The 27,081-nt window shown below is 43.4% G+C and overlaps 1 protein-coding gene across 2 annotated transcripts in view; it reads right to left on the reverse strand.

Annotated features, from left to right (window-relative positions):
- PITPNC1 (phosphatidylinositol transfer protein cytoplasmic 1) overlaps positions 1-27,081 on the reverse strand; it is a 254,520-nt gene that overhangs the window by 120,686 nt on the left and 106,753 nt on the right. For both annotated transcript variants that reach the window (XM_041726175.1, XM_041726176.1), the window contains exon 2: positions 5,809-5,957. In XM_041726175.1, coding sequence (XP_041582109.1) covers positions 5,809-5,957 — 149 coding nt within the window. The remainder of the gene's footprint in view (positions 1-5,808; positions 5,958-27,081) is intronic.

The following is a 27,081-nucleotide window of genomic DNA, read 5'->3' on the forward strand; positions in this document are numbered from 1 at the left end:
ATTTATTTATTTATTTATTTATTTTTATTTTTTATTTTTCCAAGAGCCTTTTAAATTCTAAAATGATGGACCTGGTTCAGATTTGTGCAAAGAGAACGCAGAGTACTTTTCTCCTGTGCCTCATTGGTCATTCATTTATATGCTGGAGGTAAGTCAGGATAATGTCCGCAACTTACTTTGAGCATAGAAAATTAGGGTTGAAAAGGATCTGAAAGGATGCCCAGTTTAACCACCTAGTTGATGTTTAAATCTGCTCAAGGACAGCCCGATAAGTGGGTTCTCTGCTCATGCTGAAGCATCCCCAGTACCAGTGTAATGACTGTAAGGCATCCTAGTATGTCTTCACACAGCTCACATACTTACATTCCTTCCTTAAACTGAGCCTCGCCCTTTCTCCTGGCATCCTCATCCCTTGCTCTTGGTCCAACTGGTAACTTTTGAGGTCTTATAGAATATACAGGTCTAATTCTTTTCCCACCTGCCCACACGTTTACACAGCCTGGGTCTAGCTTTTCTATGTTAAATATCCTTGGTTTCTTCAGTCATTCTTCATAGCACTTGGTGGCTTTCTAATCTTAAAATTCATATGAACAATTTTGGAAAAAACTGAATAAGAAGAAGGGACTTGACCTACCAGATTATCAAGGCTCTTTATAAAGCTATGATAATTAGGAGTTTTAGGATTATAGTCTCAAAATCAATTTTTATTTTTTAATTTTTTTAACATTTTTATTTTTTAAAAAAGATTTATTTATTTATTTGACAGAGCGAGCGAGAGGGACAAGCAGGGGGAGTGGCAGAGGGAGACGAAGAAGCAGGATCCCTGCTGAGCATGGAGCCCCATGTAGGGCTCTATCCCAGGACCCTGGGATCATGACCTGAGCCCAAGGCAGACACTTAATTGACTGAGCCACCCAAGTGCTCCCTATTTTTGTTTTTAAGAGAGAGAGCACCTGTACATGCACAGGTAAATGGAGGTTGAGAGGAGGAGGTAAGACGAAGGGCAGAGGGAGAGAGAGAATCTTAAGCAGGTGCTACACTCAGGGTGAGCCTGTCCCAGGGCTCAATCTCACAACCCTAAAATCACGACCTGAGCTGAAATCAAGAGTCAGATGTTTAACTGACTGAGCCACTCAGGCACACTTCAAATTCTATTTTAAAAACAACCTGGTTGGCATTTTAATTAGATTTGCATTAAATTTATAATTGATTTGGGAATTGATGGCATCTTTATAATATATTAGCATTTTCTATCCATGAACCTTGCCACTTGTCCAGGGTTTTTTGCTTTAGTTTTTATTTTTCTGATAAGCTTTATGTGGAGCTTGAACTCACCGCCCCAAGACAGAGTCATGTGCTCTTTTCAGTGAGCCACCAAGGTGCCCCACTTCTTTTTAAAGATTTTTTTTTAAGATTTTATTTATTCATGAGAAACACAGAGAGAGAGAGAGAGGCAGAGACACAGGCAGAGGGAGAAGCAGGCTCCATGCAGGGAGCGCGATGTGGGACTCAATCCCGGGTCTCCAGGATCACACCCTGGGCTGAAGGCGGCGCTAAACCACTGAGCCACCCGGGCTGCCCAGGTGCCCCACTTCTGTCCAGGGTTTAAGAAAATGTCCCCCACCAGGACACCTGGCTGGCTCAGTCGTTGGAGCATGTAATTCTTGGTCACAAAGTTGTAAATTCGAGCCCCATGTTGGGTGTGGGGCCTTCTTAAAAAGATAAAAATGTCCTACACTAATGTTTTATATTTTTCTCCAAAAAGATGTTTTATATATTGTAGATTTATTACAGAGTAACTTTCAATTTTTTTGCCTATCCTTTTTTACTATAATGGAATTTTTAAAAATTATATTTTCCATTTATTGTTCCTGCTGTATAATAATAATGATGATTTTGTACATGGATTTTTTCCTCCCAGCAATCTTGCTGAATCCTCATATTGATGTTAACAGTCTTGTTGAGTCATGATTTATTGTTATTATTATTATTATTATACTCAGGGGTATTTGATCTGCAAATGTCTTCTATAGGCTTTTCACATCTGTATTCTTCACTGAACTTGGTCTAGATGTTTCCTTTTTGCACTATTATTGTCAGTTTTACTGCCAAGGTCCATGTGGTAAACCCTGCCAGTTACCTTCCCAGGAGTCTCCATTTATCTCCTCCCTTTCTTAGAATCATATTATAGCTCTTAGACATCTTTCTCTTTTTAAAGATTTTATTTTTAAGTAATCTCTACACCCAATGTGGGGCTCAAACTCATAACCTCAGATCAAGAGTCCTATGCTCTACCCACCCAGCCAGCCCGGATCCCCTTCTGTTTTCATCAGGGAGGAAAATCTTACATCTCAATTGGCCAAAACTAGGTCACATGGCCATCCATTGCTGCAAAGGTGGCTGGGAAAGTGAGTGTGGGCATTTTTACCCAATAACATATTTAGAGATTGTTACATTTCTATATAATGAGGAAGTTGATTTGCTGTTGTCTGTTTCTTATTGTAATGCTTTGTAAGCAGCAAACAGCATCTACAGGATACTGATTTTCTGGTATTGAGATTGATTCCTAGCCTAGTGTGTAGTCAGTTTTTGCACATTTTCATGTGTGTATGAAAATCATGTTAGTTCTAGGTTCTATTAATGCCCACTAGACCAAAGTTCTAATTCTGCTGTTTACATCTGCTCTGTGTTTGCTAGATTAATTTGATGATTTGCTCTAACCATTTACTAAACAGTTATGTTAAAATCTCCCATTATAACTTTAGGCTACCTATGATTTTGTCAGTGTTGCCCTATATTTGTTGAGCTAGGTTCAGGTTTAGCATTTAACTCATATACCTTTATTGTGACCACCATATTTTGATTTATCTTACCATCAAATCTCTGTTTTCTGTTGACCATGCTTTTTATAAGCTTTTCTCTGTTCTTCCACATTCTATTGGATTGATCACATTTTCTGTTGGAAGTTATGTACTGCTTTACTATTTTTTTAGAGGTTATCTTTACACTTTGCATATGCACACGTGTCTTAAAGGTTTTTTTAATTAATCAACATCTCTCTCCCCCTCTTACACAATAGTAGCAATTTAAAATGCTTTTACTGTAATTACTACCCTCTCCTCTTCTGCTATTCTTGTCCATTATTTAAATTCCACACATAGGGGCGCCTGGGTGGCTCATTTGGCTAGGCATCTGCCATTGGCTCAGGTCAGGATCTCAGAGTTCTGGAATCCAGCCCCGCATCGGGCTCCCTGCTCACCAAAGAGTCTGCTTCTCCCTCTCCCTCTGCCCCTCCCTGTACTCGTGTTCTCTGTGTCAAATAAATAAATAAAATCTTTAAATAAATAAATAAAAATAAATTCCACAAATATACACCCAATTATTCATTATTAGTATTTTAAAAACATCCTATGCTCATACAGATTTGCCTATATGTTTATCAATTTCTTTTTTAAAAAAAGATTTTATTTATTTATTTGGGAGAGACAGGGAGAGCGCGAGCATGAGTGGGGGAGGGGGGTCCGAGGGAGAGGGAGAAGCAGACCCTCTGCTGAGCAGGGAGCCCGACTCAAGGCTCAATCACAACCTGAGCCAAAGGCAGATGCTTAACCTACTGAGCCCCCCACACACCCTTCACTTTCTTTGCTTCTTACTACCTCTAGATTCTCCTCTCCTCTTTCTTGGGTTCCATTTCCTTTTACTTCAAGTACAATCTTTAGTAGTTCTGTCAACACGTGACTCTGAGTGGTACTCTCTCAGTACTCAATTATCAAGAATGATTTTTGTGCATGACTCTCAGCTCAACTCCCCATTTGTAGGAACCCAAAGCCTCATTTCCTGTCCCTTTACGGGCATGATATTCCCCTACGTGTCAGTTCTGACATATCCCAGCTTCCTGAGCATTAGCTCATCTGCTTTCCACTCTGGCTTGCATTTCCTCTTTATTTCTCGTACCTGAGGATTTCCCTTTCTTTGTTTTGAGCTCAGCTTTATATTGTTATATTTCATCCTGTGTTTGTCATAGGAGGTGGGGGGGAGGGTCCACATTAATCTTTTTAGTTTCTATTACTGGAAGTCCAGATATTCTATTTATAACAAATTTCCCTCTTACTAATGTTTATTATTCTCCTTTAAAATAAACATCATATATTTTGATAGAGAAAACAGACATGACAGAGACAGCTGGACACTTCTTGCTCTGCTTCAGGAAAAGATATAAAGTTTTCTCAAAATTTTTTTGAATTTGGTACATAGGGAACATTCCCTAAGCAATAATTTGGGAAAAGGCAATCATCTGCCAAAAAATGGAATTTCCCATAGGTCTCTATCTATTTTCTTACATGGCCCTCACTTCTGTTTGCTCGACCGAGGTGACTCCCGCTCAAGATTTGATTTTCACCCTCCACACTAAGAATGCCAAAGCAGCATATTGAGAATCTAGTCTATGTAAGGAAGTCATCCTCAGGCCAGTCCCAGAGCTCAGCAACTCTTGCAAATCAGCAGCTGGCTGGAGGCTGAACTGGCTCCAAATCCTGGGAATTCACAGCTCCTAATAGATGAACAAGATCAATCTCATTTGCATTTCATCGTGACTCAGGAATTCCCTGATACTGCATCCCTGGGTAGATTAAAACAAGCCAGTTCAATAGCCCAAGGACCTTCACTGTCAGGATAATGCCCTAGAGATTTCCAGACATCCTAGTGACAGGATCCAAATGCTTCCCCATCAAGAGGGAACAGTCCACTTCAGCCTGCTGGAAGGTGGAGGCCATGAGAATATGGTGGAATCCTAATACAGCTCCTTTCAGAAATGTCTCATGGTCAAGACACAGAGAATGAGTAAATATTCATGAGTGTCAGTGTCATTGAATAAACTAAGGCACTGTCCAATTATTATGTTCAAAATGCGTTCTGAATAATCACATATGGGCCAATAGGAGAAGCCATAGGTGAGGGTAAAGAGCATTCATAAAAATGAGAGCAAAGACTGAACCAGTCATACACTGGTTCACTAGAGCAGACAGATAATTTCAATAAAATGTATTTCATGTGACTATACAAATGTCATGACCCGGATGAGAAGAATGAAAGAAAATGGGCTGGAAAGGGGTAGAGGGCGGGGAGAAGGTCAGACAAGCCCCAGTAGTCAACTGTGCCATTAATGGTAAGAAAACAGCAAGAGAGTAAAGAATACACTCTGCAAAGCTGATGAGTGTTGGTTTATAATCCTTGGTTCTTTATGCTTCCAAAGGAGCAATGGCAACCTCTACCTTGGGAAGGATGGATCCACTTGAGAAATGGAAACCCCCTCAGCATTGCATATCACTTTGATCACAGGTGACCATTTATTGTGTCCTTTGCAAACACCTGAGCAATTGCTTGGCAGTACGTGGAAGGTGAACCAAGTCAAGATCCCGATGGCACACCGCCATCTTTGGCACCCTTCTACAACAAGATGTACAAGATGGCAAAGCCATCTCTTTCCCACTGCTAACACTGACCCAAGGGGAGAAGACAAAGTTCTGTAGTCCTGAAGACCAGATTTCATCTTAACATGTCATCCAAGGGATGGGAAGGTAAGAGGAAAGGTCCCCTTAATGAAAATGCAATTGAGGACGATTTTGCAGAAGGCAGGGGATTCTGGTTTTGGAAGCAACTAGACCGGTGGATGGAAAGGGCAGATGTAATAACTTTCCAAATCACCTTTTTAACCCAGACACAGCACCCCCGTCAGCCCTAAGGGTAGGGCTGGAAGGCTCCTGTGTGGTGGGAGAGCCCAAAGGTGGATGTCCAGCTGCCATGACTTACCTGTTGAGATACACTCGCTTCTCAGTGAACTGCCCATTGCCGTGGTGAGGATCCTCAAAGGGTTCATTCTGGACGACCTCCACCCCTTCTCCTCGGTCGCTCTGTTCGTGGCTGTGCTTGCTGATCATGTACAGCTGCCCGATTTTGTACTACAAAACACACAGTGACAGAGAGGTCAGCCTCACTGCTTGACGTTGACAACACCCCCCCTTCAGCAGGCGCAGCAATCAACTACAGTCAACACTTTCTGCCAGAAAAGAAGGCAGACACATGGGCCTGGTGTTATTTTTCCTCCGGAGCGAAGGGAAGAACCAGTTGTGAGTCGAGTGTAGAACACGGCGTGTTCCCGTGAACAGTTTGCATCGTCAGGGTGATGCTTGCCGGGGTGGCTGGCAGACTCAGGTCTAGCAGCCCCCCAACCCACGGGCAGCGGCAAGAAGGCAGGAGCCCTGGAGTCACCCATTCCACTCTGGCCCTATGGGGTTAAATGGTGCTAACGTCCTATTTTGTTTGCCAACAAACAGGCCAGGATGTGTTATTTCTATCCCTTTTCTGCCTAATTAACTGCACTGCTGGGCACAAGAGGATTAGATGTCACCTATCTTTTCCGTCACCTATGTCAAACCATTCAACTCTCTGTCCCCTGGAACAGCAGTTCTCAAGGGTGGCTGGACACCAGTAAAACCTGGAAGCTTTAACAAACTCCAGATGACCCGGTCTCCCCGCCCATGAGTGGAACCTGTACTCCATAGGCTGATCCACAAAGAGGAAAGTCTACTGCATCCTTAACATCCGTCCTGTGCGATTCCACCCACAGTGTAGAGCCTCCCAGCCTGAGGTCCCAGAAGCCACAGGTACTTACAGGAAGATGACAATATGGAGCAACATGCAATGTGAACATTCTCTGCCCTGGCTGCATTTTTGTGTTATTCTACTTTCCTGCCTGCCTCTCTGAAAACCTCAGGGCCAATAGGCATGTCTTCCCCCAGTGAACTTTCAAAGTGGGCAAAACTCATTTGGTGGAGAAAATAGGGAGACAGAGAGAGAGGAAGGAGGGAGTAAAATGATTTTTACAAGAGGGATATCTGCTCAGGGCCAGGAGGCAGGATGATGCCACCCTTCTGTGGCCCCTCCTGCTGATTTGGTGGGAAGGAACACACACATTGTGTCCCATCATCCAGGCCCCTGCAATGGGGAAAAGAAGCCTGAGTCTGCAAGAAAATAGTGATGGGTTTTTCTGGGTTGTTCCCCAAAGAGCCCAGGCCAGCAGGGATGTAGATCTCCTGTCTGTCCACAAGAGAGATAAATAGATTTTATTTTATTTTATTTTATTTTGAGAGAGAGAGAGAGAAATAGATTTTAAATTGAGGGGGCAGGTGAAATGGACAAATGAACAGTGTCATCAGTTCTAAGAGACCAAGAGGACACACACCTCCAAATGTCCCTCTTTCATTGTGAGGCAGGTGCAGAGAGGGGACTTGAAGAAAATCAGAAAACCTCTAGTCTGAGGGCAGCCCGAAGGGCCAGACCCAGTGACCATGACATAACCGACATAAAGGACAGCAGCAGGCTGGTTATCTCGAAGGGCAGTACTACCTGTGCCATAGCCCTCCCCAGAATGATCCGCACTTAGAATGTTTCTTTTTTTTTTTTTACTTAGAATGTTTCTAACGTGAGTGTGTGTGTGTGTGCACGCGCACACGCTTGCATACATGCATGCACACACTATGCACATTTTGGGGAAGAAGGAGTGCTGAGGATAAGAGGAGGAAAGGGAGAGAGAGAAATCAAAGATAAAATCTATCTTTGAATGTATTTTCAATCAGCAGCTTGACCTGCTTCCCCCTAGTAAGTCTGGCTCCTACTTTTGCTCGAAAAGACTAACTGGAACTCTTTCGAGAAGGAAGACAGTGGGGCACCTGGGCTGGTCAGTTGGTTAAGCATCCGACTCTTGGTTTCGGCTCAGGTCATGATTGCGGGGTCTGAGATCAAACCCCATGTCAGGCTCTGTGCTGAGCATGGAGCCTGCTTGAGATTCTCTCTCTCTCTCTCTCTCTCTCCTGCTTGAGATTCTCTCTCTCTCTCTCTCTCTCTCCCCCCACTCTCTCTCTCTCTCAAAATAAATACATAAAATCTTAAAAGAAAAGAAAAAGAAAGAAAGAAAGAAAGAAAGAAAGAAAGAAAGAAAGAAAGAAAGAAAGAAAGATAAAAGAAAGAAACAGTAAGAAAAAGTTTACAGTTTGGGGATTCTTGAGATACACCCTGAGCTCACACTCCACCTTATGCAGATGGGCACACACGCCTCTAACAGGAAGGATGCTCAGCTACCCACAGGGTGGAGACTTCACTGGCAATTGCTTTGTCCTTGTTGTTCAAAAAATAAATGTATGACTAGGATGGAATATCATTTAGTCACAAAAAAGGAATGAAGTACTAATATTGATACTGCTTAATGGGTGTTATGGGTTGACTTCTGTTTCCCCAAAGTCCTACATTGAAAGCCCAGTAATTCAGAATGTGACCTTGTCTGGAGACAGTCTTTACAAAGGTCATCAAGTTAAAATGAAGTCCTTAGGGTGCACACTAATCCAATAGGACCAGTATCCTTACACACAGGGGCAAGGTGGACACACAGACACACCTGGAAGACAACATGAAGAGGCGCAAAGAGAAGACAGCCATCTATAAGCCAAGGACTCACTGGAATAGCTCCTTCCCTTCCAGCCTTCAGGTAGAACCAACTCAGCCTGTTGACGCCCTGATCCTGGATTCCCAGCATCCACAACTATGAGGCTATAAAATTCTGGTTGTTTGGGGTGCCTGGGTGGCTCAGTCGGTTAAGCATCTGCCTTCACCTCAGGTCATGATCCCGGGGTCCTGGGATGAAGCTCCACATTCGGCTCCTTGCTCAGCAGATTGCCTGCTTCTACCACCACCCCCTGCTTGTTCTCTCTCTCTCAAATAAGTAAATAAAAAATATATATTTTTTAAATAATCCTGAGGCACCTGGGTGGCTCAGTGGTTGGGCATCTGCCTTCAGATCAGGGCATGACCCTGGGATCCGGATCAAGTCCACATTGGGCTCCTTACGGGGAGCCTGCTTCTCCCTCTGCCTATGTCTCTGCCTCTCACTCATTCATAAATAAATAAATAAATAAATAAATAAATAAATAAATAAATAAAATCTTTTTGAAAAAATAGGTAAAAATAAAATAGGAATCCTGATTTAAAAAATAAAATAAAATAAAATTCTGGTTGTTCAATCACCCAGCCTGTGGTGTTTGGTTATGGGCGATCCTAGCAAACAAATACAATGGGCACAGGGTTCCCTTTTGAGGTGATGAAAGCATTTTGCTTCTGGATAGAGGTGGTGGTTGCACAACACTGTGGATGTACTGGGTGCCACTGACGTGACCTTAACATGATGAATTTTATGTGCTGTTTCACCTCAGTTTTTTTTTTTTTAAGTGTTGGCTCTGCTTCTGAAGCAGAAACCCCTAAAACCAAAATCCCATCAAGGGCTTTCAGCCGGGGCGGGGGGGGGGGGGGTTGGCAGAAGGGAAAGGCCTACCGCTATAGCGTCTTTAGGAGCTCCAGCCTGCTCACGTATGAAAGATGTATGGCATCAAGGACAATGCATGACACAGAAGGGCCATTAGCCAGACGCGAGTCAGCCCCGGCTCAAGTGCTTCCTGCTCTGTAGAGAAGGGAACGAACCGAGGCAGCCGACAGCTGATTCACCAGCGGCCAGGGAAGGGCCCGGCCGCTCAGCCTCATTGATCATTCCAGTGGCTCCTGAAGGAGCCAGTGTGGGGCAGACGCCAACCTTAGCTCACTAGGATAACGTCAGTCTGGGGGCGACCAACAGACAGTGGATGCAGTAACGTAGGTGACATTACAGGGGGACACTCAAGGCCGGACACTGCGATGGTCAAGGGCCCGGCGGCCGTCACTTCTTTCCCTCCCCAGCAGGTCAGGCCTGCTCTGCTGGTTGTGGCCATCTGAGCTGGGCAGGCCAAAGCAGAGGTTCTGTTCTTGTTTTTAAACCACAAATTAACTCACAGACACATGCATTAAGCAGTCCCTCGGTGACAGGGTAGAGGGCAAGACAGACAGGCCTTGAACCATCTATCTCCAAATCACCAGAGATATTCCTCAAAATGTTGGATCCCAGGCCATACCCGCCCTTTTACATCCAGACCCTGGGGGGAGAGAGAAGGAAGTTGGGGACCTGGCTCGAACGTACGCTAAATGCTGAGAGCCACTGGAGCAAATTCAGTGAAGGTATTCATCTACAATTGCTCGGAACCATGTGGTGCCAAAGCCAAAATGTTCCATCTTTTGGGGGCCTGTCTTTTCTTTCCGCTTTCATACTCTTTTCTTTGCAAAGCTCTATCCCTAGTTTAGTGAAAACACCACATTTCTCATCACCATCTCTAAAAAAAACTTGTATGTCAAAGGAAGGCTGCAAAATGCAAAGATTCAGAAGGCCTCTTTGTATCTACTCTGATCATTTACTTTGAGGCCACAGAACTGATAACAGATCTGATGACTTCACACTCACAGTGACTTGCAAATGAGGACCGAGTCTAAGACATAAGCGACTTTCTTCAGACCATGTGTGGCTGCTTGGGTGGCAGAGGTGGGATTTGCACACCACGGGTCTGTACTGCTTCTTCTCTACCCAACTTCAGTCCTTATTTCTCTTACAGGTGACTGGCTTTCACAACTCTGGGCCTCACTCTAGGATTTTGAAAAAGGGAAGAGTTGAGAGCCACTGTCTCTGAACTTTGCTATTTCAGAAGCTGAATAACTGAAGTCTGAGATCATGTGAAAGATCAAAGTTGTTTAAACTGTGCCCACATATGGAATAGGGGAGCAATTATGCTCTAACTTTGTAAAATCTATTGTTATAATTCCAGAGTTTGGGTAATCATCATTACAGGCAATCACGATTAGAGACAGCTCTGCGCTGCAGGGCTGAGCCTCCATGTGAGCCGTCATCAGAACAGCTACCCCAAATAATTATCTCCATAGTCAAAAAACATCATGGGGATTTAGATCTTTCCCACATGCACACAGTGCCGCATGTTTGATAGAGCTGCAAAATTTGAGGGAAGGCAAAGTTGCATAAATGTGCCTGGGGAAGCTGAATATTTTTATCAGTGGATACAATTGCAAACTATGACTGGGCACAATCAAGTTACTCAATACAGTTCAATCTCGGGGTGCCTGGGTGGGGCAGTCAGTGAAGCATCCAACTCTTGATTCTGGGTCAGGTTGTGATCTCAGGGTTGTGAGATCCAAGCCCTGCATGGGGCTCTGTGCTCAGTAGGGAGTCCACTTGAGATTCTCTCTCCCTCTGCTCCTCCCCCCATTTTCTCTCTCTCAAACAAATAAATCAATCTAAAAAAAAAAAAAATACAGTTCAACCTCAAACCTTGATTTTAGAAAGGGTGACCCTAAGCCAAAACTCCTGAGTATATAGTTTATTAATCGAGCACTTCCAAAAACTGTACATCATGCTTGCCACAACTATTGGACTCAAAGATTTAGGCACAAGAGAACCCCAAACTATGACTGTTTTTCACTTAATTAACCCATCCCAAGTGCTGAGCTTCAGAGATCTCTGTGAGGCCAGGCTCTCATATTTCCTCACCCTAAAGAATCAAGAGGAGCTGTCATCGTCCTTCCAATCCATCCCTGTGTCATCCCTTCCTGTTCCTTTTCCCTGCCTCCATTGGTCCCAATACCATTTCTAAACATCAAGATGTCAAAAGTGGAGACTGCTTTGTAATAAACATTATCAACTCTGGATGGAATTATTCCCCAGCACCATTCAGGACATCGAAAGGCCCAGCCCATGAATCAAAATGTACATCTACTTTTGCTTTTACCATCAAAACGGTTGGATGCCACATAACCTAGTAAGCATGGAGAGACATCTGTCCATCTGACTTAACACAGTATCATGTATTTTTCCATCTGTGAAATGGGCATGATTCCTGCCTATCTCTCTCTGACTGTGTGGACAGAGGAGCAAGCAGAGGGTGATAGAAATTTGAGGTTCTTCAGAGTTTCCCACATTATTCACACCCACTATTCATGTTTTTGTCAAAACTCTTCCAGCTTTCTCCGCTCTCAATACATGGACCTCAAAGCACAATGAAGCAATTGCCTCGTGATGCGCAAAATGCCCACTGAAAAGAGAGTCTGAGCGTTTTATCTTCACGTCCATTACAGTCTTCACGCCAAGTGGTGCCAAAATTGTAATTACACACAGGGAAGGAGATACAATGAGTCTAGCTTTTAACAACCTCCTCTCAGAAAGCTAGGCACTAGATCTGGCTGTTTTCCGAAACCCATAGCACAGCTAGGCACCAGGACAAATGTTGGCAAACTATGTGTGTTGGTGCTTGCTTGCTTGCTTGCTTGGGGAGTGGGCGGGGGCAGGGGGGGTGGGGGTGGGCTTGTTTTTTACAGAAAGTTTTAATGGAACACAGCTCTGCCCATTCATTCTGTGGCTATTTTCTCCATACAGTGGCAGAGTGGAATACTTTCAACAGAGACTGTATGGCCTGCAAGGTAGAAATATTAACTATCTGACCCTTTACAGAAAAAATGTGCTGCCTCCTGTTCCAGTTCACTGGTCCTTAGTCCAGTCTGGGCTGGCCTTAGCTGTTCACCTAGACCTATGCTGTCTGGCACGATAGCCACCTGGCTAGTAGGCATTTGAACCATGGCCTGTGCTAAGGAGGGGCTGAATTTTAAATTTTCCTTCATTTTAATTAATTTAAATAGTAAAACTGACACTTGATTCAGCTATGAGGACACTTTTACATACAGTTGAAACATCTTGGGTATGTGAATCTACTTTTTCAACTGGAAGTTTTCATGAAATCTAAATTCAGATCAGATGCCTCTGATGAAAATTCAGCATCTGACTTGGGATGGCTGGAAGTGTAAAATGCACACTAGATTTTGAAGACTTAGTAACAACAACAGCAAAACATGTTTTTACACATAATTTGTATGTTGATTACATATTGAAATGATAGTGTTTTAGATATACCAGGGGACTGAAATCTATTCTTAAAATTAACTTCACCTGTGGGTTGCTTGGGTGGCTCCATCAGTAAACATCTGCCTTCAGCTCAGGTCATCATTTTAGGGTCCTGGGATCAAGCCCTGCTTCTAGCTCCCTGATCAGTGGGGAGTCTGCTTCTCCCTCTGCCCCTCCTCCTACTCATGCCCCCCCCCCCCGTTTCTATTTCTCTCTCTCTCAAATAAATAAATAAAATCTTTAAAAAAAAACTTCATCTGATTCTTCTTACTTTAATGTGGCTATTAGAAAATTTCAAATAACTTCTGTGGCTTGCACTTGTGCCTCACATATTTCTGCTGGACGGTGCTGGTCTAGACCCTAATCTACCCAAAGGGCACTGAGAGCCAGGCCATTATGCCACACCAAGACTTCTGAGGCTGGCTGGTCAGGCAAGGGTTTCCATGTGTCTCCAAGCTAACGAGGTGGAGCACTGACAATTAGGGATACATTTGGAGAAGCTTTCCTTTTCTGAGGACTGGCGATTACCTGGGCTCTAGAGAGGTGATAATTGCTCACAGTGTGCTATGGTGGAAGGCACTGGGGTTTTAAAATCGAAAGCCTGGAGCCGACGTCCTGATGCCGCCTTTGATTAGTTGTGTAACCTTAGACAATTTATTTATCTGAGCCACAGTTTCTGATCATTAAAATGGGACTAATAAAAATACCTCAAAGGACATGGTGAGAATCAAGTGAGAAACAACTTACAAATTAAAACGCTTTGTAAAATGTAAAACTGTACACAAACTGCCGTAGCCATGGCTCCTTCTGTTGGGCAACACAGCTGACTGGGTCTTGAGCTCTGTTTCACTCATTTCCCTGTTATGCTAATTTCTGTAAGGGACGTGAGAACATGCCATTGCCACACACCTGTGTGACATGAAAACCTAAGAACATTGGACTATCTGCCCAAGATTATCTTTTCCTTCTGTAAAAATTTTAGTAGATGGTAGTCAGATTGAATGCGTCCTAAATGTACAAAAGCCTGAGAACTTCCACGTACACGAGGTACCTAGAGTAATCAAGTTGACGAAGATAGAAAGTAGAATGGTGGTTGCCAGGGGGAATGGGAAGTTAGTGTGTAATGGGATGATGAAAATGTTCTGGAGATAGTGGTGATGATTGCACAATACTGTGAATGCACTCAATGCCACTGAATTGTACACTTAAAAATGGTTGAGATGGTCAATTTTATGCGATGTCTATTTCATCTTGATTATCTTTATGTTTCTATTTAAATTCCAGTATAGTTAACACACAGTGTAATTTTAGTTTCAGGTGTACAATACAGTGATTCAACTCTTCCATACAATACCCAGTGTGCTCATCACAACACATGCACTTCTTCATCCCCATCATCCGGTTTAGCCAACCCCTCACTCTCATCACAATTCTTTAAAAAAAGCCTGGCAAACTGTCATCCTTCCCTGGGCCTGGTTTACCTGCTTTGTACCTAAAGGTAGCCCTCTATCAGTGATTCTATTTTTATCATTATGAAAACAAAACAAAACACTTTTTTCACTATGAAAAAATTTTTTTAAAGGACAGGGACTTTTACATTTGATGGATCTTTGGTTTGGAAACTAACTTGAAGGTGTTCAGCTGAGCCAACAGGAGAACTATAAAAGGACTTCCCTAAGAGATACTATTGGATGAGTGCCCTGATTCCTGCCATGTCAGTTAGTTGTCTGGCTCATGGTGCCCTAAAGTTAAAGGTCTTTATTAATATTAGCATTCCGGAGCATTCACAATGCTGTGGCTCCCAGGTAACATGGTTTTGACTATGACATCCTGCAAAGATCGTAACAGAAGGGAAAGAATGATTAGCTGAATACTAAGGTGTGCTTGCTGATCCCACCACCCTCAACACGAGTCCACAAAAAACACTAGCTCCTTGTTGAACATGACCATCACATTTCACAGCCTCACCCCCTCCCCCCGCTTCGCTAGTCAGCCTGGCGTTCTGGCTCAGGGCAACTCATGGGAAGACAGATTCGAACTCCTTTTCTTTTGGGAAGGTGGTGTGTGCTTTTACTTCCAAGGGCTGGATCTGCTTTGGGTTCTGCAAGGACACGACTTCGTCTTTCTGGCTCTCCGATTCCATGTCCAGATTTCTCCATGTAGACAAGGAGGTTTCAAAAAAAAAAAAAAGGTGTAAGGTTCTCGGGTGTTTCGTCAGATCTCTCCCTGCCAGGTCAATAAACCACGAAAACCAATATCCGATCCCACAAAGAAAATACAAACCGGCAGCTCATATTTCCAAGATATCAGTGTATCATCACATATTTATCTTTTCCCTTGGATTTTTATAAGCAGCCCTCTGAGGTGTCTTGTTTACGTAATACCTGTGTCATTATGCCAGGGTGCAGGAATGAAAAAGCTGATAAAAAAGATTTAAGAAGGAGCTGGATTATGGACATTTAATTCAAAAAAAAAATCCCCTTTTGTGACAAACTCATATAAATAGCATCATACACTGATGCTTCACCTAAGTTTTGGACTGAACTCAACAGAAATAAAGCAATTTCATGCTCGGGATAGGCTTCGTGCTGGTGCAAGCCTAACTCCCGGCCTCTGGCTGCCACAGCACTGCAAATCGTTCCCAGGACACTTGGTGTCATGTAACCTGCCCTAGGACAAGGAGGTAACGACATTCTTTATAGTGCAGGAAACGTAAGAATGCACATTCGATCTGTTCCTTCCCACATTGGCTTGTCCTTGGGTTGGCATTTTTATCCCAAGAATTGATTTGATGCCAATATTGAATCGCCAAAATGATAAGATGCGGCATATATCTGCTGTGTTATAAGCTTCGGCTAGAGCAGGAGGTGTCAGCCCCTTGGGTTTATAAATGAGAAGCTGCACGAATGAGCCATCATCGAGTGCCAGGAAGACCCATTAAGAGAGCAAAGACAGGAAATGCTAGAACTCAACTCAAGACCAAGGCAGAACACAAAATTTCTCCATCCAGTGGTTGTGGGGACAGTCTTGGTTCTGGGGAGAGCCTTGTCCGTTCTGGTTTGCGCGTTCAACAAGCCTTTAGTGTGTGCCAGACCCAGCAGACACTGGAAGCAGAGCTAATGAACAGGCCAGACCTGGTCCCTGGCGAAGAGGAGGGTTTCCAGAGGAGCTTCTCCATGAAGATGTAAGACTACAAGAAGCCAAAGCCTCTGTCAGAGCCATCAAACCATTTGCTGAGAAATGTGAAACCGACCACAAGTCCAGTAAATGGAGAGGTTTGGTGACAGGTCTGACCTTTAGAAAGCAATCAAGGCACTTGTGTTTACTATAGAACATAAACCCACAGTCAAGCACGAGACCAAAAAGGGGAAAAAAACGGAGATAGAGCTTCCCCAGAAAATGCACCATCTCCTTGCCACCCCCTCGTCAGTGCCCAGCTCCTTAACCTTGGCCTCCTAATAACCGAAGAGGTCTTCAGGACAGAGGTCTATCTACTCTGCAGACAGCAGGGCTTTCCAGAAAGAGGGTCTTTCCTGTTTGTGAAGCCTATTATTGCACCTCCCAATCTTTTAGGAAAATGACCATTAGTATCCAGGGAAGCTGTAGTATTGGCTAAAAGTAGAAATATATTTGCAGGAATAATAGCAATTAGAGTCTTTGAGACCTTTTGAGAACAGAAGGGCAACTGAATGCAAAGAGAAGCACTTGCTGCTTCAACTACAATTGAACAATGGGAGTTCTCACTGTTTTGAAAAGAGTTATTCAAGCCACTTCATGCCTAGAATAACATTTGAAGGTCACTGAACTCCTTTGCTCGCTTAAGTGCTAGATGGCTCAGCGAACTATCTAGCAATGCTAAGAGTCAGGACCAGGTTCTATCTGGGGATCTAAGTTTGGAAAGCTCCAATATCTTTCTTCACTTCACTTTGGAGGGGAGGCTCCAGGTTTCACACACATGGTACCTGTAGCCTAGAGGTAGCCAGTGGTTGTAGGGCACGTGGCCGGTTGTAGGGAAGGCACCATTCTTTTACAGCAACAGCAGCTTCGGAGTGTTTTGTCCTTGGTAAAAAGCAGCAGATAATTGATTGAGAAAAGCAAGTGGTTGTCAACGCCTGCTCTCCTGAGACAGTTAATGAAGATAGGCAAAACAGAGTGAATTGGCTACAATGTCAGGAATTACTACATTAATAGATCTATCTTCTGAGCTCCTCTCTTTCCTTCCAGACTCATTCTAATGACCTGGAGAGATATTTTATCAACTGGCACTTTTAAGGCCAAGTGGTCGTGGTCCTGTCTTCCCAGTGTCTACAGTTGGCAGCCCTTCCAATTCTCTGTGTATCCCCTAAGGGAGGACAGGAACAGGTCCCCAAGGCAACATCATGATGAAATAGATTTTATCACATTTCCAAAAGGTTGGGAGAAAAGAGAATGCAGCAGACAAAATGAGAACAGGAAGAGCTGCTCTTCATAGATTTTTTTATTTTATTATTATTATTTTTTACTATGGTAAAATATGCATAAGAAGATTGACCATTTTAACTAGTTTTAAATGTACAATTCAATGGTGTTAAGTGTATTTACGATGCTGTTTGACTCTGACCACAACCCATTCCCAAACTTTTTCATCATCTCAAAAAGAAACTCCGTACCCATTAGACAATAGCAACTTCTAATTCTTCCCAACAGTCCCTGCCCCCACCAATGACCACTAATCTCCTCTCTGCCTCTATGGATTTGGCTATTCTAGGTATGGAATATACGTGGAGTCCCACAATATGTGTGTGTCCTTTTGTGTCTGGCTTGCTTCACTTGGCAAAATGTCCTCAAGGCTCATCTCCGTCATGGCATGTGTCAGAATGCCCTTCCTTTTTAAGGCTTAGTAATAGTCTGTTGTGTGGATATACTACGTTTTATTTATCCATTCATCCGCTTAGAGATATTTGGGTTGCTTCCACCCTTTGACTATTATTGTTAGTAATGCTATTACAAACATTGGTGTACAAGGAACTATTTGAGTCCCCACTTTCAATTCTTTTAAGTTTATATCTAGAAATGGAATTATCCTACCAACTCTAGGTATTCTTTCTTGAATCTCACACTGCTGTAAAGCCCATTTTAGGTGGTGCTTGGGCATTTCAAACTCTTTTTTCAAGTAAGTACCAAGCAATCCTGGGAGAGATTTCAGTCCTATAAAATGTCAATCAGTAGACCCTTTTGGTGAAACAAAGATGGACTGAGATAGCGATTATTTGGATGGTGGAGGGTGTCCTTTGGAAATGCCCTGACAACAAATGTAAGATAAACTCAATGCAATAAACTCTTTTAAGTCAAAAAGGCCCCAACACAGTCACAAATTCTTGTCACTCTTTGTAAGCACACCACAAAGAGGCAGCCATGAGTTATTATTACCTTAGGGAACCTGGTGGTGGGCATGACCTGAAAAGGTACTTCCATTTCTGTGATAGGAGCTATATTCAGTATTATTTTGATGGCCTAGCCAGGAATGTAGTTAATTATAGAATCACAATGAAGAAGGCAGCAAACCGTTCTGAGAATTGACTTAGAACCACACATGTTATGATTTACATGCAAAGGTTTGGGATGAAAAAGCCATTCTTGGTAATTTGCATTTTTCACTTTTTCCTTGTGAACTAAATCACTTCTTATTCTATTTCAGGTGACAACTACTCTTGAAAAAGTAATCCTGGAAATAACTTTAAACTCTACAGTAGACTATATGGATTTTCTCATACTTTTTTTTTGGGTGGGGGGGAAGAGTACATAATTTGGTAGTTATATCCACAAGGTTGTACAACCATCACCACTATCTAGTTCCAGAACATTCTCATCATCCCCAAAAGAAAGTAGACCCATTAGCATTCACTACCCACTCTCCCTCCTCCCAGCCACTATCAACCCATAACATATGCTCTGTATCTATGGACACTTTATATAGATGGAATTATTCAATACGTGGCCTTTTGTGACTGACTTCTTTCATTTAGAATCATGTTTTTAAGATTCATCCATGTTGTAGCATGTATCAATATTTTCTTCTTTTGACGAAATAATGTTCCATTGTATGGACATACCACATTTTATTCATTCATTTCTCAGCTGATGGACATTTGGGTTATTTCCACTTTTGGGCTAGTATGAATAATGCTTCTATAAACATATATATACAAGTCTTTGTGTGGACATATGCTTTCAGTTCTTGGTTAGATACCTAAGGGTGGAATTATTAGGTCACATGGTAACTCTGTGTTTAACCTTTTGAGTAACTGTCACACTGTTTTCCATGGCAACTGCATGCACCATTTTACAACCCTACCCATAAGGTGTCATACTTACTTTTGATAGTTTTCAGTTACTTGTAGAAGGAAGAAAGTCAAACAAGTGACTTCAAAAGCTAAGAGTAAGCTATGCGCCAAGTATGGCCTTGTTTGCTTCTATCATCATATTTTACACTTGGGCACATCCAATCAACAAATATCATGGGCAACTATCCAGCCACATGGCATCTTTTCATTACTCTGCAGGGACAACAAAGAGCTAAATTTGACACAACAGACAATTAGAAGCTAAAGGGGCAACATCCAAACATACTAATTCTTTAACGGCACAGACCAAAAGTATGCAAAGACTGAGGGATGGAGCAGTGAGGGTTTTTGGTTGTTCAGGAGGGCATCACATGGAAAATAGGGCTTGACCTTTGTGAAGATGGCACTCGCTTGGCAAGAAGGAAGGCGGATGTCACAGCCTACAAACAAATCCTAGATATTTTTCTTGCTCACAGCAAAATGTCACTATTTCCCAGGACTCTTGACAATGCCCCACAGAAATATTAAGAAAAGCTGCATGGGTTATAACTTCTCTAGGCCAGCATGGTTCTAAAGTGTTTATACGGGGCACCTGGGTTCAGCGTCTGCCTTCGGCTCAGGTCATGATCCCGGGATCCCAGGGTCAATCCCTCATTAAGCTCTCTACGGAGAACCTGCTTCTCCCTCTGCCTATGTCTCTGCCTCTCTTTGTGTCCTCATGAACAAATAAATAAAATCCTTTTTAAAAAAATAATAAAAATAAAGTTTATACTTCTTTAATCCTCATAACAACCCTTGGAGGTAAGTAACTATTTTTTTTAAGATTTTATTTTTAAGTAATGTCTACACCAAACGTAGGGCTCGAATTCACACCCCGAGATCAAGAGTCACGAGCTCCTCCGACTGAGCCAGCTGGGCGCCCCAAGGCAGGTAAGTATTTTTAGCGCTATTTTACAAATAAGCAAACTGGTGCACAGACAGGCTGCACAACTTGCCCAAAGTCACCCAGGAGGAAATAGTAGGGCTGGGATTTGAACCCAGGCAGTCTGGCTGCAGGATCCACTCTCCCCTGTCTCTGGCATAATCTCCTTGGCCACTTGTTTGACATCCAAATAAAAGGCTATTTTTTTATAAGGCTGGGGAAAGCACACTGGTAAGTTAAGTGACTTTCCTCACTCCCATGCTGCTGAGAGGTTCATATTGATGTTGGGAGGAGTTTTTAAAAGAGGTGGGGGAGACTGCAGTGCCAAAGGAGAGAAGAGGTCATGGGGGAAGTTACCAGTGGATCAAAATTAGAAGCCAGGAGCCCAATGCTCTCGGCCCTGCTCCTGGAAACTCTCCCTCCTAAACAAATCGTGACACACAGTAATTAAGGGAAGCATACCCACTCACAGAAGTCCCCGAGATTTTAAAGTAAAAATTAAAATTAATGAGTCCATCTAATTTGGACTCACAAAATGCGTGGGTGGGAGAAGTTCCTGCAACTGATGGCTGACGTGACAGTTATGTCATGAAAAGGAAAAGAAGCTCCCTGCCTTTGGATCTCAATGTTTCCAAATGTGATTCTAAATCTCAGCCTGAAACAATACTCAGGACAAGAGCTGAATATAGATATTCTGTGGGAGAAAATCCCCTCAGCTCACCCAGTCAACCTGACGTGTAGGAAAATGAAACGAAATATCTGCTTCTAGTTCATCCTTCTTGAAAGCTCGCCCCATCACAGCAGCGGGTTCCTCTCTAGCTCATATGCTCTTATCAATTGGAAATTAGGTTCCTAATGACATCGTGGAAGGCAAGAGTCCTAGATTCAAAGGCTGCATCAAGCTATTGCAATGATCTGAATCCAAGTGTTCTGTGATACAATAAAGTGAGAAATACTATACACTACCCTTTTTGCTCACTCCTCCAGAAGCAACATAAAATCTCAACCCCACCTGTATAAACCCCTAATGATGTTCCCTATAGAACCGTCCACAAGGCAAATCCCAAACTCCTTGAAAAATCACATCTTCTTTGGTTTTCCTTTCTCTTCTCTTGTACTCTGCCCTCCGCCCCATTCCCCGAGGAAGACATTTCCAGAACCGCTCACAACCCCCAGAGGAGGAAGGCCGTTCTTCCTTCCTCCTCTTGGGCAGATGGTATTTGCATACTGACATATTGTAAATCTAGTCACCCAGGTAACGGGCTCCAGTTAGCAACAGCGCAATGAAGGTCAGCCTGATTCCTTCTAAAATTAGAAGTCAGACCAATCTGATTTTTAACTGTTCAAGGTAGGATGCCCAGTTACATGGCAAATTCAATTCTTAAAGTGAATTTTCACTTGGGAGATTCAGCACTAGTTAATAAAGGCAAATTGGGGGCATTTCAACATGATAATAACATTGGTTTTGACATGTTGAATGAAATTTTAGCCATAAGACTTTAGGTGTTTCTGTAAATAATCCTACTAAGACTCTAGTCTCTGTAAGTAAAGTCATCTTTGGCCTCATATCTCCCTTGACCTTCATAGTCAGTTGGTCATTAGGACTGCTGATTCTGTGCCACAATTCTGTGCCAGGCCATTCCAGTCCTTCCACAGTTGACTCCCCCTGCACCCCCCATGGTCCCCTCTCCCTACATGATCCCTCCCCACACCCAGCCAAAGTGAATGGCCTCACCAAGCCCCATCCTCGCCACCCGTTTTCGCCACACATCCCTCCTAACTGGGATTTGCTCCTTTCTTTTCTTTCCCTGACCGTGGACAAGGTTCTTGGATAGGCTTCAAGGAATGCAATGAAGTGTGTACAATCCCCTCCACCACCATTAATTTCTCAAAAGGTCCATGTTCCCAAAAATGTTAGGAGCCACCAACTACCTCAGTACAGATGGTACATACACCAGCATTTCCCTCAAATGATTTTAAGAAATGATAGCCCATAGGATGTGCAATGGAAAGAGAAAAAGAGATCTATAGTCAAAGAAGTGTAGGAAGCACTAAGCCAGAGTTAGGTGGGTGTTTTAATGAAGGCTTTCTCTTTACGTTAGTGACATGCGCCATGAATCAGTGATTTCACCGTGGAGCTCCCAGAGGACACTTCTTGGTGTCTCTCCAAGTTTCCACTAGGAAGGCTGAGCTTTACTTCCCCCTGACAACTACCAAGCCATGCCCTGCTTTGTGGTACTTCTTCCCCTACTGTTTTGAGCTATTCATGCTTTATTTTATATATATTTTTAAGGATTTTATTTATTTATTCATGAGAGAGACAGAGAGAGGCAGAGACACAGGCAGAGGGAGAAGCAGGAGCCCGATGAGCAACCGGATCCTAGGACCCTGGGATCATAACTTGAGCCAAAGGCAGACACCCAAGCACTGAGCCACCCAGGTGCCCCCTTATTCTATATTTTTAAACAGTTGTGGGAAATCGTATCATTGCACTTATCACATTGTGCTGTGCTTATTTTATATCATTTTCTGTCTCCCCTTTAGACAGGAAGCTGCTTGACAGTGGGGTCCACACCTTGACATCTTCGTATCCCCAGTGCCAAGCTGACTAGATCTTAGAAATGCAGTAATATTGAATAACTGAAAGAATAACCAAACAACTGCTCATTGAGTAAACAAGCTCCTTTAGAATATAAACTACATTTTAAACTTTTTATATTCCCATGGCACCTAGAAAATAGTTTTTCATATGGCAAAAGAGTCAATAAAATTTTTAAGAATGAAATCCATTAGAAAATACTGGGATCCCTGGGTGATGCAGCGGTTTGGCACCTGCCTTTGGCCCAGGGCGCGATCCTGGAGACCCGGGATCGAATCCCACGTCAGGCTCCCAGTGCATGGAGCCTGCTTCTCCCTCTGCCTGTGTCTCTGCCTCTCTCTCTCACTCTCTCTGTGACTATCATAAATAAATAAAAAAATTTTTAAAAAAAAAGAAAGAAAAAAAGAAAATACTGATCGGACACCCGTTATGCCTTGGATACCAGAGATGTTAACGTGGTAATGTACAATCAAGGAGTTTAGATTCTAGTAAGGGAAATAGACACGTAAACAAAAAATGACTTTAAAAGGAAGGGCAGGCTGCCTGGGAACACAGGGTGGGGTGTTTCATTCTGTCTGAGCTGGAAGGAAGCCAGGAGGGCTCAGTACTATGATGCTCAGATTGGATGGTGGGACCCACTGCCAGGGCCTCACATCCAGGTTCTCTACTGACCATGCTAGGCCACGGTTTGGGGGGGAAATTGGCCAAGAGCCAGCTCTGGTTGAGGCAGTACTCATGCCAACGAGGTGAAGCTCTGGCCTCAACCCCAATGTGGATCCCAAGCCCTGGTGAGTGAGACTCCACTGCCTGGAGCTAGCTGGTAGGCCCCTGCTGCCCAAGGAGAGCTGTACCAGAGCCTAGAGCCCAGCAGTATGTCTGCACTGTCCCCAAGTCCATAGCCAGAACCTGGCCCTTGTGTTGTTACTTTGAGACCAAAGGATGAGTCCAAAGAAGAGAACACAAGAAAGAAAGAATGGAAGTATTCTCTCTCCATCCTGAGAACTAGGGCACAGCTGGTCTCATTCGCCTACCTGGCCTTCCAGGCAGGGCAGCCTCAAAGCCTGAGAGTCCCAGAACCTACAGCCCTCAGTTTTTAGGGAGACCCTGGGGATCCCAATGGACAGTATGCCAAGGAAGACAGCTGATGCGTCAAGATACAAACCCAATAAACCTTCCTCTCTTGATCCATCCAAAAAGGTTCTCCTGCTCTTTGGGAAAGCAGTGAGGCAGGGAGTTGAATACCCCAATATCCAGGTCTGAGTATTTTTTTAAATGTCCTGTTTAAGACCAGAACCACTGGGGTAAAAGGAGGAAAGAGAGAGCTCTGAAGTGCCCCCTAGGGACAGGCTGTTAGCACTGATCCATGCATGAGTCCTAGCTCCCAGGCCTTGGCAGGTGGGTTCAATGAATGAAGCCAAAGGCTAAAATCACATAATTCCTTGGCAAATTAAATCCATGGGCATATCCTTCACTTCTATATAGAAATATGCCTGCTTTAGTATTTTTATCTTGATACATGTGTACCAAGAAATATTCCTCTACCTTACGCAAAACAACTGGGCGTTGCGGTAACAGATTAACAATGATACTCAGCTTCAGGGGATGGAGAGGACAAAAAGCAGGGTGGGCTGGAAACCTGTCTACAGGAGACCGCAGTGACCCAGCTCTAGTGGATGCTTGTCAACATTTCCTATTTCTCGAGAAAAGTTAGAAATCTAGATTTTTATATTAATGTCCTAACTTTTTTTTTTTTTTTTTAAGATTTATTTATTTATTCATGAGACACAGACTTAGAGAGAGAGGCAGAGACACGGGCAGAGGGAGAAGCAGGCTCCTTGCAGGGAGCCCGATGCGGAACCCGATCCTGGATCCCAGGATCACGACCTGAGCCGAAGGCAGGCGCCCAACCGCTGAGCCACCCAGGTGTCCCAATGTCCTAACTTCTTAATATTAACTTTAATTAAAGACAAAACTCACCATACTCTGAATAAACACAAGAAACTGGTGAGCTACATTTAGCCATATAGTTTTAACCTCCAATTACAAGGACCCCGGCTACTATAAAGAGACAGAACAGAGGTGCATGATCAGAATCATGCTGCAAAGTGTTACATTCAGGGCCAAGCCACCTCATTTATGCTTGAGCCTTGGGACAGTTATGGGAATGGAGACGATATAAAAATACCATGAATGTTTTGAGTATAGCTCCATTTTCAACCCTCCCCCTCCCCATATCCTTCACCATCTCAATATTGGTACTGGTCAGAAAGCATAAGTTAGAAAACAAAGGGCACAATTTATTATAGCAATAATAACAGTAATTAGTATTTCCTGAACATTTACATTGTAAGAGGCAAGGACTAAGTGCTTTACATAAAAATTACCCCATTTAATCCTGAAGGCCAAATTACCATCTCAGTTTTCAAATGAGGAAATGGGGCGTGGCGGGGGGGGGGGCGGGGGGGGGGGGGATGGTGCACACAGAGAAGTTAAGAAAAGTGTCAAAGGTCACAGCATATGTGGAGCAGCTGGGAGTCAACCAGAGTCTTTCCCACCACAAGTCCTGGGCTGGACATCACCCTGCAGCTTTGAGGCAGGAAGTGGTTGTCGGCACAGGGGTCTGAAGGAGGGAATGGACTGAAACGAGGAATAAAAGTGCATAATCAGTAGAAGCCTGGGCAGAGACCTAATGAAATAAAATGGCCTATGAACAATGAAAAACAAAAAAACCTTCAACCTCAGGTAATCTGTGTCACCTCAGCTTTGCAACAAGAGAACAAGTAGAAAAAAAATGTTAATACAAACCAAAACATCTTTCACCTATTAGATTAGTAAAGATTTATGTATGTTTTAAAGATTTGATTTATTTATTTGACCCACAGAGAGAGTGACAGCACAAGCAGGGGAAGTGGCAGTGGAAGAGAGAGAAGCAGACTCCCAGCTCAGCAGGGAGCCAGCTGGGGGGGGGAGGAGGCTCGATCCTGGGACCCCAGGATCATGACCTGAGCCTAAGGCAGACACTTTATTGACTGAGCCACCCAGGCTCCCCCAGATGAGTAAATATTTAAAAGGCTACCCAGTGTTGGTGAGATGGGGGAACAAACTCTCACCCACACTGTGGGGGAGAGCAAAGTGGTTAAACCCGTTAAGAAGAGGATTTGGCTATTAAAATTTAAGATGTTTATACCATATGACCCAGCTACTCTGCCTAGGAATTTCTTCTGGAGAAAGTCTTCTGCAATTGCGCAAAGATTTATATGCTTAAGGTTATTCAGGGCTACTCTATACGCGGTAGCAAAAAGCTGGATAATCTCCAATTGTCTATCAGTGGGACCAGCTAGATAAATCAAGGTACATCCAAATAATGAAATACAATACAGCCATTAAATCATGAAAGATATCTCAACTTGCCAAAATGGAAAGATGCCCCAGATGCATAGTTAAGTGAAAAAAAAAAAAAAAAGTAAGCTGCCAAACAGTAGGAATAGTAGGAGTTTCAGTAAAGTGCACACATATGGAGGGAAAAAAAGTACACACGAGTGTGCTAGTATAGGAACAGGAGGGGAAAAAAACTAAAAGAATATAAATATGCCAATTTTTATTTGCAATTACCTAAGAGAGGGTTGCGGGAAATGTACTTCTATAAGGTGGGAAGTTTTTACAAGGATAATGTACTTTCCAAGTAAAGAAATAAATTGGCATGCTGCAATTTCAGGGCAGGATTCCAGCTCCCGGGGAGGAGGGTAGACAGATTAAGGAAGGGACCCGATTTACCACTTTATGGACATGGGCTGCCACATAGATTGTGTACTGCACAAGGGCTCCCTCTTGAGTTGTGCAGGCCTGGGGCATTAGATGGACTCCCAAAACAGAAGTTCAGAGAGGCAACCAAAGCCAAAGACTGGGCATCTAAACAGGCAGGAGGGCTGTTACCAGAGAGGGGCTGAGAGAGAAGAAGAGGATAAGCATGTCAATTTTGAACATTTAAGGATACAGGGGTCAGGGACAAGGCAGGGCCAGGGTGGTCCTGAAAGTGGGCAACCCTGGCCAAAGGAGCCTAAGGGTGGCTCAGATTCTCAGATCTATAGACATATTTTTAAAGATTTTATTTTTTTTAAGATTTTATTGATTTGAGTTAGAGTGAGAGAGAGAAGGCAGGGGTGGGGAGTCAGGAGGACAGAGGGAGGGAGAAGCAGACTCTCCACTGAGCAAGGAGCTCAATCTCAGGACCCTGGGATCATGACCTGAGCCGAAGGCAGCCGCTTAACTGACTGAGTTACCCAGGTGCCCTTAAGATGCCCCTTAAGATTTTATTTTTAAGTAATCTCTAACATCTAATATGGGACTTGAATTCATAACCCGGAGA

The sequence above is a fragment of the Vulpes lagopus genome, chromosome 12 (assembly GCF_018345385.1).
Source record: "Vulpes lagopus strain Blue_001 chromosome 12, ASM1834538v1, whole genome shotgun sequence".
NCBI classification, from domain to species: Eukaryota; Metazoa; Chordata; class Mammalia; order Carnivora; family Canidae; genus Vulpes; species Vulpes lagopus.